General features: G+C 38.4%; 1 protein-coding gene across 3 annotated transcripts in view; it reads left to right on the top strand.

Moving 5' to 3' along the window:
- The window catches only part of SUGCT (succinyl-CoA:glutarate-CoA transferase), a 337,147-nt gene that overhangs the window by 305,968 nt on the left and 13,320 nt on the right, over nt 1–17,859 (top strand). The window contains exons 13-14 of one of the 3 annotated variants that reach the window (XM_081932606.1): nt 7,360–7,423; nt 10,944–10,985. The exons of 1 other annotated variant lie outside the window; for it this stretch is intronic. In XM_081932606.1, the coding sequence (XP_081788732.1) occupies nt 7,360–7,423; nt 10,944–10,969 (90 nt within the window). In that variant the 3' untranslated portion in view covers nt 10,970–10,985. Of the gene's footprint in view, nt 1–7,359; nt 7,424–10,943; nt 10,986–17,859 lie in introns of those variants that run through there. One more of the 3 variants, XM_081932604.1, reaches the window with a different exon arrangement.

The following is a 17,859-nucleotide window of genomic DNA, read 5'->3' as shown; positions in this document are numbered from 1 at the left end:
TGGATAGGGTTCCTGTTTCAAGTTTGTCAAGATCTTTTTGGATCCTGAGTTTGTCTTCTGGAGTGTTGGTTATTCCTGCTATTCCAGTTTAGTATCATCTGCAAATTTGATCAGTTCCCCTTCTATTCCCTCATCTACTGTAAGTCATTTATAAAGATATTGAAGCATACTAGGCCTAAGATGGAGCCTTGTGGTACCCACTGCTTACTTCTCTCCATGTGGATGTAGTACCATTAAAGACTACTAGTTTGTCAGCCAGCTGCAAATCTGGTGCTGCTGCTGTCTACTCCACATTTTCTAGCTTGTGATCTACTTTGTTGAATGCCTTGCTGAAGGCTAAGTATACCATGTCCACAGAATTTCACTGGTCTATTAATTTAGTCACTTTGTCAAAGAATGAAATAAGATTGGTTTGGCATGATCTGTTTTTAACAAACACGTGCTGGCCAGTACTTATGATTTTATTTGTTTTGAGATGTTCACAGTTCTGTTTTTCCCAGTATCTTCCCAATATTGATATTAAGAAGATTGGTCTGTAGTTTCCTGTTCCTGTTTTTTTTTCCTTTTTGAAGATGTGAACCACACCAGCTCTTTTTCAATCTTTTGGTAGTTTCTCGATGCTCCATTTTTTTTGAAAGATATGGTACAATTGTTCTGAGATAAATCCGCCACCTCCTTCAGAACTCTGGGATGTAAGCCATCTGGTCTAGTTATTGGTATTCTTATATTATTGCAGTTGATGAATTATTGATTATTGAAATGCCATATATATTTGGAAAATAAAAGTAAAATATGCAATAATAAACAAATAACATTATATTGTATGTCAGTAAAAACAAACTAAATTATATAGATGTTAAAGTTTTGTTTAATGAAGTTGAATAAAAATGGATTCTATGTATAAGATATAAAATAGAAAATATTAATGAAATACTTCAGAAGTAAGAAAATTTGCAACAATACTTTTTTCACAATAAAATGAGAAAATAGTCCATCTGAGTACAAAATTATGGGGAACTGATTGTACATTAGATTTTTTTAGTTCAGAAGTTGATTTGATGAAGAGAACAATTTCATCTCAGTTACTCATAATAATAACTAACTAATGAAAACATTGTTTATCTAACAGTTTCTAGAATATGTGTACGTTTGATGCAGTGGAACATCTGCCTGACAGCTGTTTCATATTTTAGTATGAAACTAGAGAGTGTGGGATTGTTGTTTCTAGATGAGCATCAACTGGGTGGTCAACATGCCCAGCTGCCCACTATCTACCGCAGAATACAGAAAGGCCTGAACTATAACACACATGATGCTAATCAACTAGAATTCTTTGCAGCCTTAGAATGAGCATTTAAAACCACAGACCTTTCCACAGAGACCCAAGAAAGCATCAAACAAACTATCATACCGCAAACCAGAAGAAGTCAAGAACAAAACCAAGCAGAGGACAGACTAGCTCTTTAAAGCTCAAATAAGTACCAAACTATCACCATTCTATCAGCAGACAAAATTCTAATCACTGTTATCATGAACAGATCACAATATATACAAAAAGTGAAAGAATTATTAGAAGACAAAGAAACTTCCATTCCAGTGGAACACCAATCCAATACAGAAACTCAACAAATCCCAGTTACTTTATCAAAAAAAGTAAAATCACCAAACAAGACCAGTACAGACTCATCCTTCAATACTTCTATGGATGCCCCAAAACACACTAGCCAGACATATCTCTCTATTCAATTGTATTATTACCAGAGACCTTAACCTATGACATCACTTTAAAAATTGATAATAAAGTTTGGACATTCAGGGCAGCAAATATTCCATCCATTGACCACTGCAGTACCTCCAAGGAATAAAAGATGTAGAAATAGAAGATGAAAACATAGTCTCATTTGATGACAGCGCTTATATCCATAAAACCAGAATTAACCAAAAAAATCTATGACAGTACTACTACACAGCAGCCTGACCTAACCAAATTGACCAGGATTGAAATACCCAGTATCATGGATCTTAATAACCTTTTTTCAGTTTGGTGGAGAAATATATCAACAAATCAAAGGAACACCCATGGGATTACTGCTTTCAGAACCAATAGAAGAGACCGTAATGTAACACCTATAGCATTCCCATGCATGCAACCCATTCTGGCATATGGATAAAACCTTTATCACAATAAAAAAAAAAAGAATTACTAGAGAACACACACAAAATCATAAATATAGCCAAAGGAATAAAATTCCCTATGGAAAAAGAAAACAAGAACACATTACCATTCCTGGATATCCTCCCCATCAGAGGTAATGATGGCAAATTAGAACATGTCTATTGTAAAATTACCCACATCAATCAAGTGTTCTACTATCAAAGTAACAACCCAACCTCTCACAAGAGAAACTATGTAGTAACACTATTTAGGTGATCACAAAACTTCAGCAACTTTGAACATTAAAAAAAAGGAAATAGAATTATATAATGACACAATGGACTATGAATATTCACCTTTTTCATATCATACTGTGTCAGTGATCTCTCTTATTTGGATAGATGAGAATATTTGTAAATATTCTCCACAGAATTGAATTGTGGAATCTTTAGTGTTTTCTGAACTTGGTTGCTTTCTGGCAGATATTCCATTACCAAATTAGGTAACATTATCAGGACAAGAAGGGAATGGGGTTTGCTCTCATTTTATGTATTAGTGGCTTGAAATGTTGGTGTTGGTGAGATTGGTCTTGGTGGTTTCCTAATTAGGCTGTTATGTACCATTTAGCTCATTTATCTGCATTGGTAGTTCCTTGTTTGAGATGTTGTTTCATTCTTGATTGTTGGTCTAGTATTAATCTTGATGTTAATGTCTGCGGTGTTGATTATTGGTGAGGATATATTTTGGCCTTTTTGTTTCCTTTTTGGTTCTTCACTGCTAGCATTGGTTGTGCTATAGTAGGTTGAGTGGTCAGATACTTTTTGTAAAAGTTGCATAGATATTATTTAGTTGAAAGATGTTGCAAAGATGTCTTTTTTTAAATAAAGTTTTTATTTTCAAACAAACACAAATACACAAAACATATAACATGAAAACCTCTTCAACTGCATACAGTGTGTCAATGGGTTACAAGGTCTTTCTGCGTCCTTTCCATAGTCGTCACTTGAGCTTTATCAAAAATCTCATATTGTCAATCAAATATCTTTGTATACATTATTATTATACTTCATTTGTTTGATTATCACTATTGTTTCTCAATTTTAAATAAGGTATTCTAAACATGTATCCATTTATATTATAATGATTCATTATATCATCTTCAATATATCCAATAATAAAGAATTTTTTATATCCTATTCTGTCATTCTATTATTTTAGCATTGATAACATTCTCTAATAATTTTCAATTCCATGATTTTTCCATTATTAGTATCATCAATCTAATATACATGTATACAAATTGTTATAATAGTTAAACATCCATTAAGCATACCTATTATTACATCATTTTTATATGAAACATATTAATTTGAAGTAAATTTATATTATGGCATTTCATTACATCATCCTGAAATCATCCAATGATATTACATCTTTATATTCTATTCTATATGGAATTATTTATCTTTTATAAAAGGTTTTTCACCATCATCTCCATCATCCTCAGTTACAGTTTGTATAAAGTTTCATATTATCAATCTAGTATATATAAATGCTTTATTATCATTATTACTCATTTATTTGACTGTTTTGACCCCCCTCGTCCCCCACCAACACACACTCCGAGCCAAAGATAAGTTACAGAATTTATTTACAGACAGACAGGTCCTTGGCAGCAATCCAACACAGATAAGCTTCAGCAGCAATCCAGCCTGCCAAGCCACAATACTGTTCTCCAACAGTAGTTAATGCGTTGACTTCTGCAAAAGGGTGTGTGCACAAGCAGTCCTTTTATAGTCTGGAGAGGAGTCTAATTACCATCAGCCGAGTGCAATTACCTCCTGTAACTGCGCAACTGACGCCTATTAGCTCTATGGTGACGAGCATCCAACAACTACTCACTGCTGACGTCTGACTCATCCTCCCTTGTCTCCTCCCCATTGCTCCAAGGCGTGACATCAGGAGCACACTCCCTTTGGCTTTCACCACTGCTCCATGCCTCAGGCGCCTCCTGGTGGCCAACCAGCTTCTCTGATCCCTGCTCGGAGTCGGAACCCTGTCCAGGGTCCCCCACATCCTCCAGAGCCGACTCATAGGGACCCTCGCTGTCGGAGTCTGGTGGCAGCTCCAACGGCTCCTGCTGGGCCACAACATTTGACTATAGCTATTATTACTTTGTCTTATACATAGTACTCAAAATTTAACTACATTTAACTAAATTTTATTGTGACATTTCATTTCATCATCCTGTATCCTTCCAGAAATAGTGCAGTCCAATATCTCTTGCCATTTGTAGAATCTGTATTCTAAGTGTTTTCTTGATAAGTCTTATGTGGACTTCTTTTGACAATTTGTTATTCATTGCATATCTTATAAAGATTAGAAACCCTCTATCTGTTCCTTTCATCAGCTTGACTTTTGTTATCACTGGTGCTTCTGCCGAAATTACTCTCATTGTTAATGCTAAATTTTCTCCTCTTTCTTCATCTACATTTTGACATCTGAGATAGAGTTTCAGTTCATCGATCTCTCCTTTCCGTATTTCACACTTATCGTTTCCCTCCACTCTCGATTTGCTGTCAGAGTCAACAATTTTCTTATCACTTTCATATGTCTCTGTGGTTTTTTGAACTCTGTTCTCAAATTTCATCGTTGTTTTATAAGTATTCTCAACTCTTCCCTCCATACTTTCTGTATTTTGATCTATAATTTCAAGTCTCTTTTCAATTCTCTCTGTGATTATTAAGACTTTTTGAATTTCTAGCATAATTCTTTGCAATGTTAGTCCCTTTTCTTCTTCATATGGGGCCATTTTTTCAGGTTATAAACACTGCCACTAAAACATCCAAGGCTTTTGCTAGGTTTCAAACAAATTTGGTAAAGTTTTTCAGGTCAAAGCTTTCTCTTTCCTTCAAACAAACACCTGTATAAACAAGACATTTTCCACTGACCCTTTCAGTTAACAAAGCCAATAGCTTTGTATTATCAGATGTTGCCAAGCCTCTAGATGGCAGTATTATATCCCTTCCCTCTGTTTTTGCCTCTTTTTCTAACTCCAAACAAAAAAATGTTTAAAGATTACGATCCAGCCGAGCCTTGCGAGTAAAGAATCTTTTAATCCACAAATACAAAAAATGGAAAAAGTATAGAGGAAGAAGGGAAAAAAAGACCAGTCCAGTTTAAAAGTAAGAGGCATTTGTAAAAAGTCCATCCATAGAAAACAAACAAAATTAAAGTGAAAAAGATAACACAATAGTTTTAAACCAGGATTAATTCGCTGCTTACTTCCTTCTGTCTTCAATTTTATTTTAACTAAGTCTTTTGGGTTTTCTCTTCTCTAATAATAAGGATTTTTCTCACCATTTCGACACACCATCTCTCCTGTTCTGCTTCCATTTCAGGGGACAGTCCAAACCTTCTGCAGCCATTTTGACTGTTTTTCTTGTAGCCGGCAAAAAGAGCTTTCTCCTGGATCGATCATGGACTTTGCAATGTCCCTGAGATCAGCAGGACATGCTCTTCTCTATCACCATTCCTTCAGAATGGTTTAGATCCAAAAAGGACCATCCAGCAACAGAGAAATCAACAGCAATCCTGTAGCCCCAAGATTGCATGTTGTGTCATCGTGACATCAAGCCCCGCCCATTGTTGCATAGATGTTTTATAGCAGCGATGGTGAACCTTTTTTGGCTCATGTGCCACAAGTGGGGGGAGCACAGGGGGGTTGTGTGTGGGCGTGCCACACCCATAGTGCAATGCGTGAGCCCCCAGTGCGCATGTGCGCACAACAGGCGCAACCCCATTTTTACATGCTTTTTTCACCCTCCCCAGGCTCCAGAGGCTTTATAGGAGCCTGGGGAGGGCGAAAAGAACCTCCCCTGCCCCCCTGGAGGCCCTCTGAGCAAACCAGAGGTCACTTCTGGTTTGCTCGGAAGGTCGTTTTAAGCGTTCCGAAGGCTTCAGGGACCATCCGGAGGCTTCCCTGATGCCTTCGGAGCGCTCAAAACGACCCTCCGAGCAAACCGGAAGTTTCAGGGACCATCCGGAGGCTTCCCTGACGCCTTCGGAGTGCTCAAAATGACCCTCCGAGCAAACCGGAAGTCATTTCCAGTTTGCTCGGAGGGTCGTTTTAAGCATTCCAAAGGCTTCAGGGAAGCCTCTGGATGGTCCCTGAAGCCTCCGGGGGGCCAGGGGGGCTCTTTTCATTCTCCCCAGGCTCCTATAAAGCTTCTGGAGCCTGGGGAGGGTGAAAAAATGGTTTTTAAAAATGGTGAATTCAGCTGGCCAGCGCACGCATGTGCGCTGGCCAGCTGACAGGGCAGCGCCTCGCGTGCCCTGACACAGGTGGCACGCGTGCCATAGGTTCGCCATCACTGTTTTATAGGCCTGGGTAGTGATCCAGAGCTGAAGAACAGATGAGCCTAATGTGTTCATGGAATCAAATTTTTAAAGAAATGGAAGCACATGCAATGTATATATCCAAGCAAGCTTGGAATTGCCTTTTCTGCTTCAAATCTGAATCATTGCCAAGTCTGAATACTCCTTGGTCTGGGGTAGTAATATTATTGAAGAGGCTCATCTTTTGCTTTTATGTATACAAAATGTACATCTGCCCATGTATATCTGGAACTAGATGGTTGAATTATTTATAAAATCCTTTACAATGTGGACATCATCCAAAAAAGAAAGCATTTCTGCATTGCACAAAAAATAGCTGAATTTGTTATTTTATTAAAACTCAGTTCCAGCCCTGTTTGGCATTCAATACAAGAATGCAAATCAGCTGTTCAGGCATGCCGTGAACTGAGAAAGCTCAGATATACATGTGGCTATTTAATTTTAATCACATTAAATATGTGAATTTGGGGGAAATGTCTGATCTGCCCTGTTAGTTATTCACTTTCTTTAAACTGTATACTTGCTAAGTCAGTTTTATGTTACCAGTAAAAATTCTTGAAATAACCAATTGAGAAATTTTCTTCCAGAATCCTCTATGAGTAGTCATCAACTTATGACCATTTGTTCAGCAGTTGTTATGATGATGTTGAACAAAGGAATTTATGAACCTTGCCCAAAGTTCCAAGTATTGCAATGCCCATACAGTCATTAGACATATAAGTAATAATGATTGTCTATATTATTGACTTTAAAATGTTTTTAAAATCACCCTCATCACACTGTATTTATTTATTATTATGTTTTAGGTTCTGCACAATAAACTTATGATGGAGATGGAGCATCCAACAGTAGGGAAGATTGCTGTTCCAGGTTGGCACATTTTCTTAAGATTGATATTACTCACCAAAATAAAACATTTTGCATGGGCTTCAATGAGATTTTGTGGCTGCATTTGTACACTATATTAAACCATGAATCAATAAACTAAGTGGTGATACACTAGATTCATCAAGATTAAATTAGCATAGTGAGTGAATGAAACTGCTAGGTCTTTATCATATATGATTAAACATGTTGCATGTTGTATATATGTAATTTCCAAAGCTAAAGATCTATCTAGCATTCAGATTTCAGAGACAGCCGCAGACACAGTGCAGACAATTCTGGGTGGCACTTAAAACTGGATTAATCCCATATTCTACAAAAAAATCAGTTTCCCACCTTCAGCATAGTTCTCTTTAAAAGCAGTTAATCATGCCAATGTATTTTTGCTGGCTAACATAGGAGAAAGTGTTAAATCCCATATCAGCCCATAAAACAGCCCTGAAGGAAAAAGGAGAACAATTGCAATATTGTGCCTCCTAGTCCCAATTGCTTGACCTAGCCGGAAAAATACTATCATAGACTAGGATCAATGCTCCCCCTCTCCAAATTCCAGTTCCACTAAAGACCACCAAGAAGCATGATCGATATTATACACAAATTAGACAGGTTGAAGTCTCCCAGTATCATACATTTGGGGAAATTTCACTCCCGTCCCTGTATATGTGATACGTTCTAGTGCAGAGGCAATATTCCCATCTGTATCCTACAGCCCAATCTCACAAAAAACTTCTCAGTATCTCTGCGAGTTGTAAAGATCTTCTGAATGACAGGAGCCATCCATCTGGGATTCATCCGTCATGACAGCTGGTACTACATTTGAAACCTAGGTGCCACATCTCCAAAAGGAGTAAATATCCCTCAGGGCTCATTTAAATCTTGCTTATAATAGTCATCAAATTGTGTTCAGATCAGTTATCATTTACCTCATCCAAAGATTACTTTAAAAAGAATGTAAACTAAGAAATGCAGACAGTAGTGGTGTATGAGAGTTTCTATCTAGATTATTAAGGCCCCGGATCAGGGATGAAATTCAGCAGGTTCTGGAGAACTGGTAGCGGAAAGTTTGAGTAGTTCAGAGAACCAGCAAATACCACCTCTGGCTGGCCCCAGAGTGGGGTGGGAATGGAGATTTTGCAATATCCTTCCCCCAGCAGTGGGGAGGGAATGGGGATTTTGTAGTATCCTTCCCCTGCCACGCCCACTAAGCCACGCCCACAGAACTCATAGTAAAAAAGTTTATTACTGGCCCAGATGCTTCTAAATGAGAAAGACTTCAGGTAAAGGGTCCCTCTGTATGATTTGGTTATTCTAAATGACTCATGAAGGTAACATGGACTGTTTGGGTAGTTAGAAGGAGGAGAATGCTTTATCAGAAGGGAAATATTCAAAGTAGTTATATAATTTCTAAAGCTTTTTTTCATGTGAATGTGTAACATTCTCTATTTCCTGTCTTTGATTTCTGGGAACATGAGGCAAGATATCTTCAAATCCTCCCTCTTGGCTTATGGAAAGTTCCAATAAATAAGGGAAAAAACACTCTTTAGTTGAAAAAAACATTAATAAGCATAGGTTTGATGAATGATTTTTTTTAATTTTTTTTTACAAATATTTCTGTTATACTATCTATGAATAGTAATCCTCAAATCACGTATCCTACAGTAGATCTTTTGAAATTAATTGCTTACCCTGGAGTCAGTTGAACTAATCGGGGAGTGGGGAAGCTATATATATTTGGACATCTGTGTTTGATTTAGGTTTACCTTGAGCCTTACGTAAATTGTGGCCTTATGTGTTTGTATGAAATATTAAAATATGGCTGAATCAGAAGGACATTTTCCCCCTTCCATAGGAAGAAGGGAAATCTCTTGAAAATAGTAATTTTGTTTATATATTGTATCTGTGTAAGATGACTTAGAGAGATACAGAAAAATAATGTATAATGCAGAGCAGAAGTGAGGAAACAGTGAACTGTTACAGTGTCTTACCTTCTACTAGCTTTAGTTCAATAATCGAGTTACATTACTAGCTTAAGCACAAAAGGAGAGGAAAGCAGGAAGGAAAAAGAAAGAAAAGAAGGCAGTGCTGAGTTAACTACTGCTAAGAGGAATGGGTTCCTCCCAGGAAGATGTATTGACAGTCAGAAGTTATGTTTTAAATCTTTTAAGGGAGCCGATGTACTATTCTTTTTCTTTAAATAGAATCTGATTAATCAGAAATATGTTTGTAATTTTCTAATATTCAAGTTAGATGGATGCAACATATTATAAACATGCTGCATTTGAAGACAATGATAGTTTTAATTACTTCAGAAGAAAACCCCCACTGATTCTGTGGAGCATAAAAAGAGCCTTGCTGAATCAGCCCCACAGGCCAATTGAACAATGCATTTTGTATCATCTCATGGTGCCAATCAGATGATGTCTTGCCATTGTGGTTAGAGCAGACCAACTTTAAAACAAAGAGTTCTGTCTATAAAAGGCTAATTGGATTATGTAACTTGTTCCCAAGGTGTATTTATTAACAGCAGTTTCCAAATTTTATTTTTATAGTAATATTATTATTAATTACAATTAAAAAATATAACGCAAACAAAAAGAAATAAAAATAGAAAGTGAAGAAAAGGGAAAAAATTGAAATACAGAAATGAATGTAGTAAAGAAACGAAGTATTTAAAGAAAAAACTTCACTATTTTTCACAACAAATATAAACAATTTTAGCAACTTACCACCTTTTATTGAAATACAACAACTGGTTTTAGCATTCTCCTCACAGCAATATTGGAGGGGAAATATAGGAAAATTGGTAAACAATGAAAGGGAGATATAATAGAAATTATAGTTTTGTGATTCTGCCAATTTTAGAGAGACTCTTAGTGCAGTTGATTTCCCATTTCCTTTCTATATTCCTGGGGTATATTCTGACTTATTTTACCTCAATTACTTATTAGACTACAAGGGCAATTCAGTATCCTTAAGTGTTGCTTGGCTTTGATACACTATGTGTAAATCCAGCTGTCTATGTGCTATAATTGACAATGGTCATCTTAAGTTTTATTGTAGGGTTTTTTTTCTTTTGTTCTATGGCTGTCGTAAATTTCCCACTCTCCTCCTAACCCCTTTCTATAGCAGCAAATATTTAAGGCATTCTGGCTATAATTTAGGAAGTGGATATATAGCCATCAGGACAAGTAAGTCCTGACATCTAATCCTGTTTGAATTTGCCCCATTCCCTTTTAAAATCAATCTAAATCAGTGGCTGTCATCAGATCTGATGAGAACAGTATGTATAAGGAAGGTTTTTTAAAATTGATTCTGAATGTCTCTACAATAGAAAAATCTCAGATTTTAACATTGTTAAAATGGGAGTAAATTTAAGCAGGTACAGAAATGCAGCATTAATGCAAAATTAGGGAATGCAATTTATTTGTTTGAAACAATATGGCCTGTTTTGAAACATATCTCACTAATGTTAACATTTCTTTTCTGGCTTCTGTTATGTTTACAGATAAAAATATTGATGGTGACTTTTAAAGCCTTAAACATGGGGATTTTGAAGGACAAGTTACTTCATATAGCTGTGTAAATTCTTTTTCCAATCAACCTTCATTTATAAATCACTACTGGAAATAGTGGTGAAATCCTATGGCAGACTTTTCTTAGTGATATTAGTCTACTTCTACTCTAGAAGAAATAAAAAGTATTTTATATGCAGCTTTTAATTCTATTTTAATTTTTTTCCCAATGGAGTCACATGCAAAACAGTGTAAGCTGGACACTACAGTTCCACCCACAGTCTTCTAAGAAAATAATCCCAATACATTATTACAAAATTGTTTCTGATAAAATGAGCATACGGTCATTTCTGTGCAATCTTTTATTGCCACTTTTTAAAATTGCCATTTTAATTACATAAAAATGAAAAACAGACTAAAAAATAAAGTTCAATTCTTTTTGACAAAAATATTGGATAGAAATAACTTGCAGATGGGAAAAGAAAAAGTACATGAAGTTTTCAGGTTTTATACAACTCGCAGATTATCTTTGTGAACGAAGATGCTCCTTAAGAGACAAAGTTAACAGCAAAGAAAAAACATTCCCTTTTATTTATTGCTATCAACAAAGGTGGAGAGACCTGGCAATCAATGGAATTTTTGACACAGGTAGTGTCCATTTATATCCAAACTTTAGCAAGTTTAAATTGTATTAAAATCTATGAGAGTACAATATAATTAAAATAAATCATTTTATTCTCTGAAAATTTATATATGATATGTGCTTCTACAAAAGCCTATACTGAAGCAGAAAGATAAAAGTTTTAGTTGGAGAATGGGACAAGGAAAATAGAAACATTATCTTTTGTGCCAAATATGGATGGATAAGCATAGATACTATATAAGCAAAGCCATGTGACGTATATGTGTGTGTCATGAGTGGTTGCTATATTTCATGTAGTGCTATCCATAATTTTTATGTGAAACTCATAACCATAACCTGAATCATGCATTCAGATTCAACGGGCATCTTTGAGACTATTAAATCTGGAAATACTTTTTGTTATTAATATCAGTTGGATCAAGACTTACAGCATTAAAAAAATGTTCAAAGAGCCAAAAGAAGATACATGATGGGATTATTTTTTCAGGCAATGGATTATCTTGTCTGTCTGAAATTAATTCATTGTTCTACCATTAGGAAAACTGAAGATTTACTGTTTTTTGTAACATGAATAGATAGGAGGAGAACTCCAGGGACCAGTTTATATTTTTAAAAAGAGTAACAAGGTATGTTTGGAATTAAGCCAAACTCGAGTAACAAATTCCTGTGTTTTCAATAAATCTCATTTGCTCACATTTTCTGCCTACCAATCCTTTTGAAATATCGATTGGTGTTCAGAGTTATAACAAGGTGAAACATGGCTACAATAGAAATCTTGCCAATAGTATGTAGTATATACTGTTTTTAGTGAGCCTTTGGCCCCTCCCCTTCACATCACATCCAGGGGGCCCTCGCTCGGAGGCAGAGGTGGGTTCCTACCAGTTTGGATTGGTTTGGCCGAACCACTAGTGGAATGCTGGCCTGGGTCACAGAACCGGGAGCGACCCAGGCTGGCCATGCCTCCAAACCAGCTCCCTGCTCACCACTGTTGCCATCTTTTATTGAGTTCCGTGCATGCGCAGAACAATTTCCATTGAATTGCGCACAGAACATGCATCCAACATGGATGCATAGGCACGAAGCACATGCACTAGTGTATCGCCAGTAAGGCAGGCTGAAACCCACCCCGGCTTGGAGGCTTATAGCATCATAACCCTCCACCCTCCTGCCTTATCCACAACCCCTTTTACCGGAAGTAGTGTGACATCATCACCCTTTCCCCTTTATGCCTCACAGTCCTTTTCACCGGAAGTTACATAACACAGTTCCGGATCTCCACTGGTAGTAACGTAGCAGCACCGCAAACTGGCCCACCAGCTGAACCGCATGGACTTTTAACCCAGAAGTCTTGTAACAGCAGGCATGCAGCTTCACCCAGTCCCACAATACCTATCATACAGAAATACAGCTCTGTATTAATTATTCATCAGAGAGAATTCTCATTGGCTTATATTTGCAGGGGCTGCAATTGGTAGGTTTCCTGCTGAGCAGGAGGTTGAACTAGAAGACTTCCAAGATCCCTTCCAACTCTATTATTCTATTCTATTCTATTCTATTCTATTCTATTCTATTCTATTCTAAATACTGTGTTTTAACTGGATATATATTTCTGTTAAAATTTAGATTAAAAATTATATCTGTACTCTTAAAAATTAATGTAATAGGATTTTTGACATATTTATTTGTAACATGAACTAGGAAAATATTGAACTGGAGCTGAGTAAACTACTCTGTGAAAGAATTCAGCCAGATCATTCCCAGGAAATAGCTATTCAGTCTTTATCTGAAGACTGTATAGGAAGAGAGAGCACACCACTTTTTTAAAAGATTAATTCACATCAGTGACGTGCAGTGAGGTTTATGACTGGTGAGGCACTGACACAGTGCTGGGTTTCAAATATTTTTAGACTTGTGGACTTCAACTCCCAGAATTCCACAGCCAGGCATGCTCAGTTCCAATTTAAATCGACAGCATTTGTTTTTCTCCTTTGCTCCTTCTTTCTTTTTCTTTTTCTTCTCCTTCCCCTCCTTCCTCCCTCTCTCCCTTCCCCCCCCCTCTCAAACACACACACACACACACACGCACACACACAAGTTGGATTGGACTATCTCTCCTACGCCTTCCCTCTCTCACTCACTCTCAAACAAACCCCCCCCCACACACAAAAGTTGGATTGGATATCTTTTCCAGTGGCTTGAAAGCAGCTCCTCTGCCATCCCCCCCCCCCATTCCCCTGCTGCCTTTCCCAAACACCTCCACCATTGCAAATGCAGTCTGCTGTCTGGGTGGGAAATGCCTGGAACACAATAAAGCCCACCCACCACCTCCTGCTGGCAGGCTGGGGTGAGAGGAGTGGCAGAGAAGCCAGAGCCGAGCCTTCCAAAAGAAAGAGGCTGGGGGGAAGTGTGTGTACTACAGCCTGGCTCTTTGCCTGGCTTCCTGCCTCCTCCTGTGGTCTCCTCAGTGCTCGCTTGTGCTCTCCCTCCCCAAGTGTAGTTTGATTGCAGGTGGAGCCACGTTGCCTTTTCAAACTTGTAATCAGTGAAGCTGGGCTAGATTTTTATATAGTTTTATCCAGCTGTGTGTGTGTGAGAGAGAAATGAATGGGGGCCTGGGGAGGAAGTCACTACACTTGGGGAGGGAGAGCACCAGTGAGGTTTAGCAGAGTTGATTGCAGGTGGAGCTACGTTGCCTTTTCAAACTTGTAATCAGTGAAGCTGGGCTAGATTTTTATATAGTTTTATCCAGCTGTGTGTGTGAGAGAGAGAAATGAATGGGGGCCTGGGGAGGAAGTCACTACACTTGGGGAGGGAGAGCACCAGTGAGGTTAAGCAGAGTCATCCACGGTGAGGCAGCAACTAGCTCAGCTTTTTCCTTTTACTTTTTTTTTCATGATGAGAGTGGTGAGGCTGTGCCTCACCTGCCTCACCTGACTGCACGTCACTGATTCACATTTATGCAGTTACTCCTAATGTGACAAAGTCTGTCCCAAAGATCATATTCTGTCCTTACTTGAGGATCAAGGCAATTTTGGGTTCTCCATGATGATTTGCCTGTAATTTTCAATATTGACACTGGGATGAAAGTTTTCTCTGACACTATGTATATATTTCTCAGTTTCATAAAGCTACTAGTTTTCTATTACATAATAACTAGTATTACTTTCAAGTTGAGAGAATTCCTCATGCAGCTTTCTGGATCTAGCTCACTGTTCATAAAATAAACCATTGTTCATAAAATAAAGTGGTACTCCATTTAATAAATATAATTAAGTAAGTTATTTACCATATGCACAGTAGCTTTTTAAGAAGGTCAGGAAAATGTGGTGATTTAATGTGCAAGGGTGTGTGTGTGTGTTTGTGTGTGTGTGTGTGTGTGTGTATGTATGTATCTAGCTCTAGTTCATGTCAGTATTGAAACCTGAAACATAAATGCCAGCCTTGCTTCCAAAGAGAGGAATTTCTTAAGAAAAGGGAGGGCATTTTCTTCTGTCTTCACACTTTAGGCCATCCAAAGTTGAATGCAAAGGAAAATGTTTATGGCAGGTAACAATTTCTAGCCGCTGTATTTAGAAATAGCTGCTCCCCTGAATATCATTGACCAAGTAGGAGCCACATAATATTTAAAGCAGTATAAATTTTCCATATTGGACTGGAAATTGTATACATAAATTAATTATTTCTTGCTATAAATATAGCACAGATTCAAAAACACTTTGTCCCTCTGAAAAAGTGGTTATCATAGAGTATGGGAGTCTCTGGGCAGAGCCCCGTCAGAGGCATTCTCATACATCAATAAAAGAAATGCTTTCTCCTATTTCTTACTCCAGTTATTTTAAAAATCCTGTTCCACTTATGATTTTATGCAATGGCATTGCTTTTAAAATTTTCTTTCTTCATCGAAGCAATATTTTGAATGACCATGACATCTAGAAAATTTCTGTTTTTCATTTTTCCCCAACTCTGGACCATATGAATAAAACACATACATCTGTGTGCCAATGGTGGGTTGCAGGCGGTACGCTCTGGTATGGGCGTACTGAAGCCTGCCCGGAGCACTGAGTACCATTCCAGTATGGTGCTCTGGAGGGCCCACCCGCCCGCCCAAGCTCCTTACCTGTCCTTTAAAGCCTTTGGTGCTTCCGTGCACATGCATGGCATGTATAGCGCTTGTGAGGCACTCCGCTGAGCAGCTGGAGCATCGCGGAGGCTTGTGGAGGCATTGCTGGCAGGTACAATGCATGTGTGCACACTGCGCACTTCCATGTGGACGACGCCAGGATAACATACCGGTTGGAACGGGATCTGGAACCCACCACTGCTGTGTGCACAATTATTAGGCAAGTTGTACTTTTGATGTTTAATTTTTATTATTGAAAACTGCAGTGCTTTTGGTCAATCCAAAATGTTAAGAAACTGAATATTTAAGAAAGCAAAAGTGAGGTGTGGGCTTTCTGAGGAGAATATCTCTTGTGCATAATTATTTGGCAATTATTAGTATGCAGAATTATTATGCAACTAAATGAAAATGAAAAATTTCCATCTTCACACATTTATATTCATTTGTTAAAGTGAAGATAATAAACGAACATCTGAAAATTTACAAATAAACATATCTGACATTTCAAAAAAAAAAATCATTGACCAAAATAGCTACCCATTTTTCAATAACAGTCATAAGCCTTCCATTCATGGAGTATGTCAGTTTCTTGATCTGTTGATGATCAACTATTTGTGTAGCAGCAACCATAGCCTCCCAGATCTGTTCAGAGAGGTGTGCTGTTTTTCTTCACTGTAAATCTACCGTTTAAGAAGGGCTCACAAGTTCTCAATAGGATTTAGGTCAGGTCATGCAGTTGTGGGATTCAAATAATTTAACAACCAGTTCACACAGGGTCAGGTTGGCTGTCATGGGAGGTGCCCATCCCTGTCCTCCAGCTCTGCCGCACATGCGGGATGAGCCTCCCGTGAAGACCAACCTGGCCCTGGGCGAACTGGTTGTTAAACTAACACCACTACTCCACTATCAGAGTAAATCCTGGACGTTGCTCTGCAATGGAGAAAAAAGAAATGGACAGGCTGGCAGGAGGAAAGGGGCAGGGAGAAGAAAGGAGAAAGAGACTTCCTCCCCTCACACCAGCCGTTCTTTGCCTGTTTCTCTATTGCAGTACGACACTGTGCCATGGAGCTTGCCACACCCACCCACCACCACTCAGATGTCCTCGCTTCCCCTAAACATTTCTTTGCTTACCTGATTTCCAGGTCTATCACTTTTCTCCTTTGTGTTTCTTGCCATCGTGTGCAGGGAAACAAGTTTGTGGAACTAAAAAGTTCAATCAATCAATTCCCACTGGGTGAGATTTTTTTTTCATTAGAAGTTGACGGCCCTTGGGGGAAGCAAAGGGCATCTGCACACCAGCCGTTGAAACGGGACCGTCTCTCTCCAGCAGTTGCTCAGAGCCACTGGAGAGAAGGATGGCACTTAAATGCAGTGGCATTCCAGCTCTGGCAGAAAGGGGTAGCTGACATGGATGCTGCATACAGGATGCCTGCTCACTTCATCACTCTCTCTGATCTTCTGGTGCTCTGCCGGCGCTTTGGCCCTGGGCTGCCATTTGATACGCAGGCCTCGCCACACCCGGCCGCCTTCTGTAAAGTAAGACAGTTTTCACATAAGTGACATGATCAAAGATTTCCATCTCTCCTCTCTTGGACTTTTGGAGATGTCCCCTTACCCCCCGACCTGGAAGGAAGTTGAACAAAAAGAAGAAACACAGATTTTCTGGAACACATCTAATTCACCGAACTTAGCAAAAAATTAGGTATTAGTTCAATCAAACCGGCTGAATCCCACCACTGGAGCCATGTCATTATTCTTTCATCCTTAAGACCTTTAGCGGATAGCCATGCAGTGATATATTTTAGTGCATGCAATGGAGCATTATCCTGCATAAAAATCATGATCTTCTTGAAAGATGCAGACTTTTTCCTGTACCTCTGCTTGAAGAAAGTGTCTTCTAAAAACTGACAGTAGGTTTGGGAGTTGATTTTGAATCCATCTTCAACCCAAAAAGGTCCAAGTAGCTCATCTTTAATAATACTGGTGCATACCAATATCCCCTCTTTGCTGGCGTGAAAAGCCTGCAGCCGCTGCCTCTTTGCCAACATGAATGGCCTGCAGCTGCCACCTCTTTGCCGGCATAAACAACTTGCAGCTGCCACCTCTTTGCTGGCATGAATGGCCTGCTGCTGCTGCCTCTTTGCCA

The sequence above is a fragment of the Natrix helvetica genome (assembly GCF_964273705.1).
Source record: "Natrix helvetica genome assembly, chromosome: Z".
Lineage (NCBI taxonomy): Eukaryota > Metazoa > Chordata > Lepidosauria > Squamata > Natricidae > Natrix > Natrix helvetica.
This window is presented reverse-complemented; position numbering and strand designations above follow the sequence as displayed.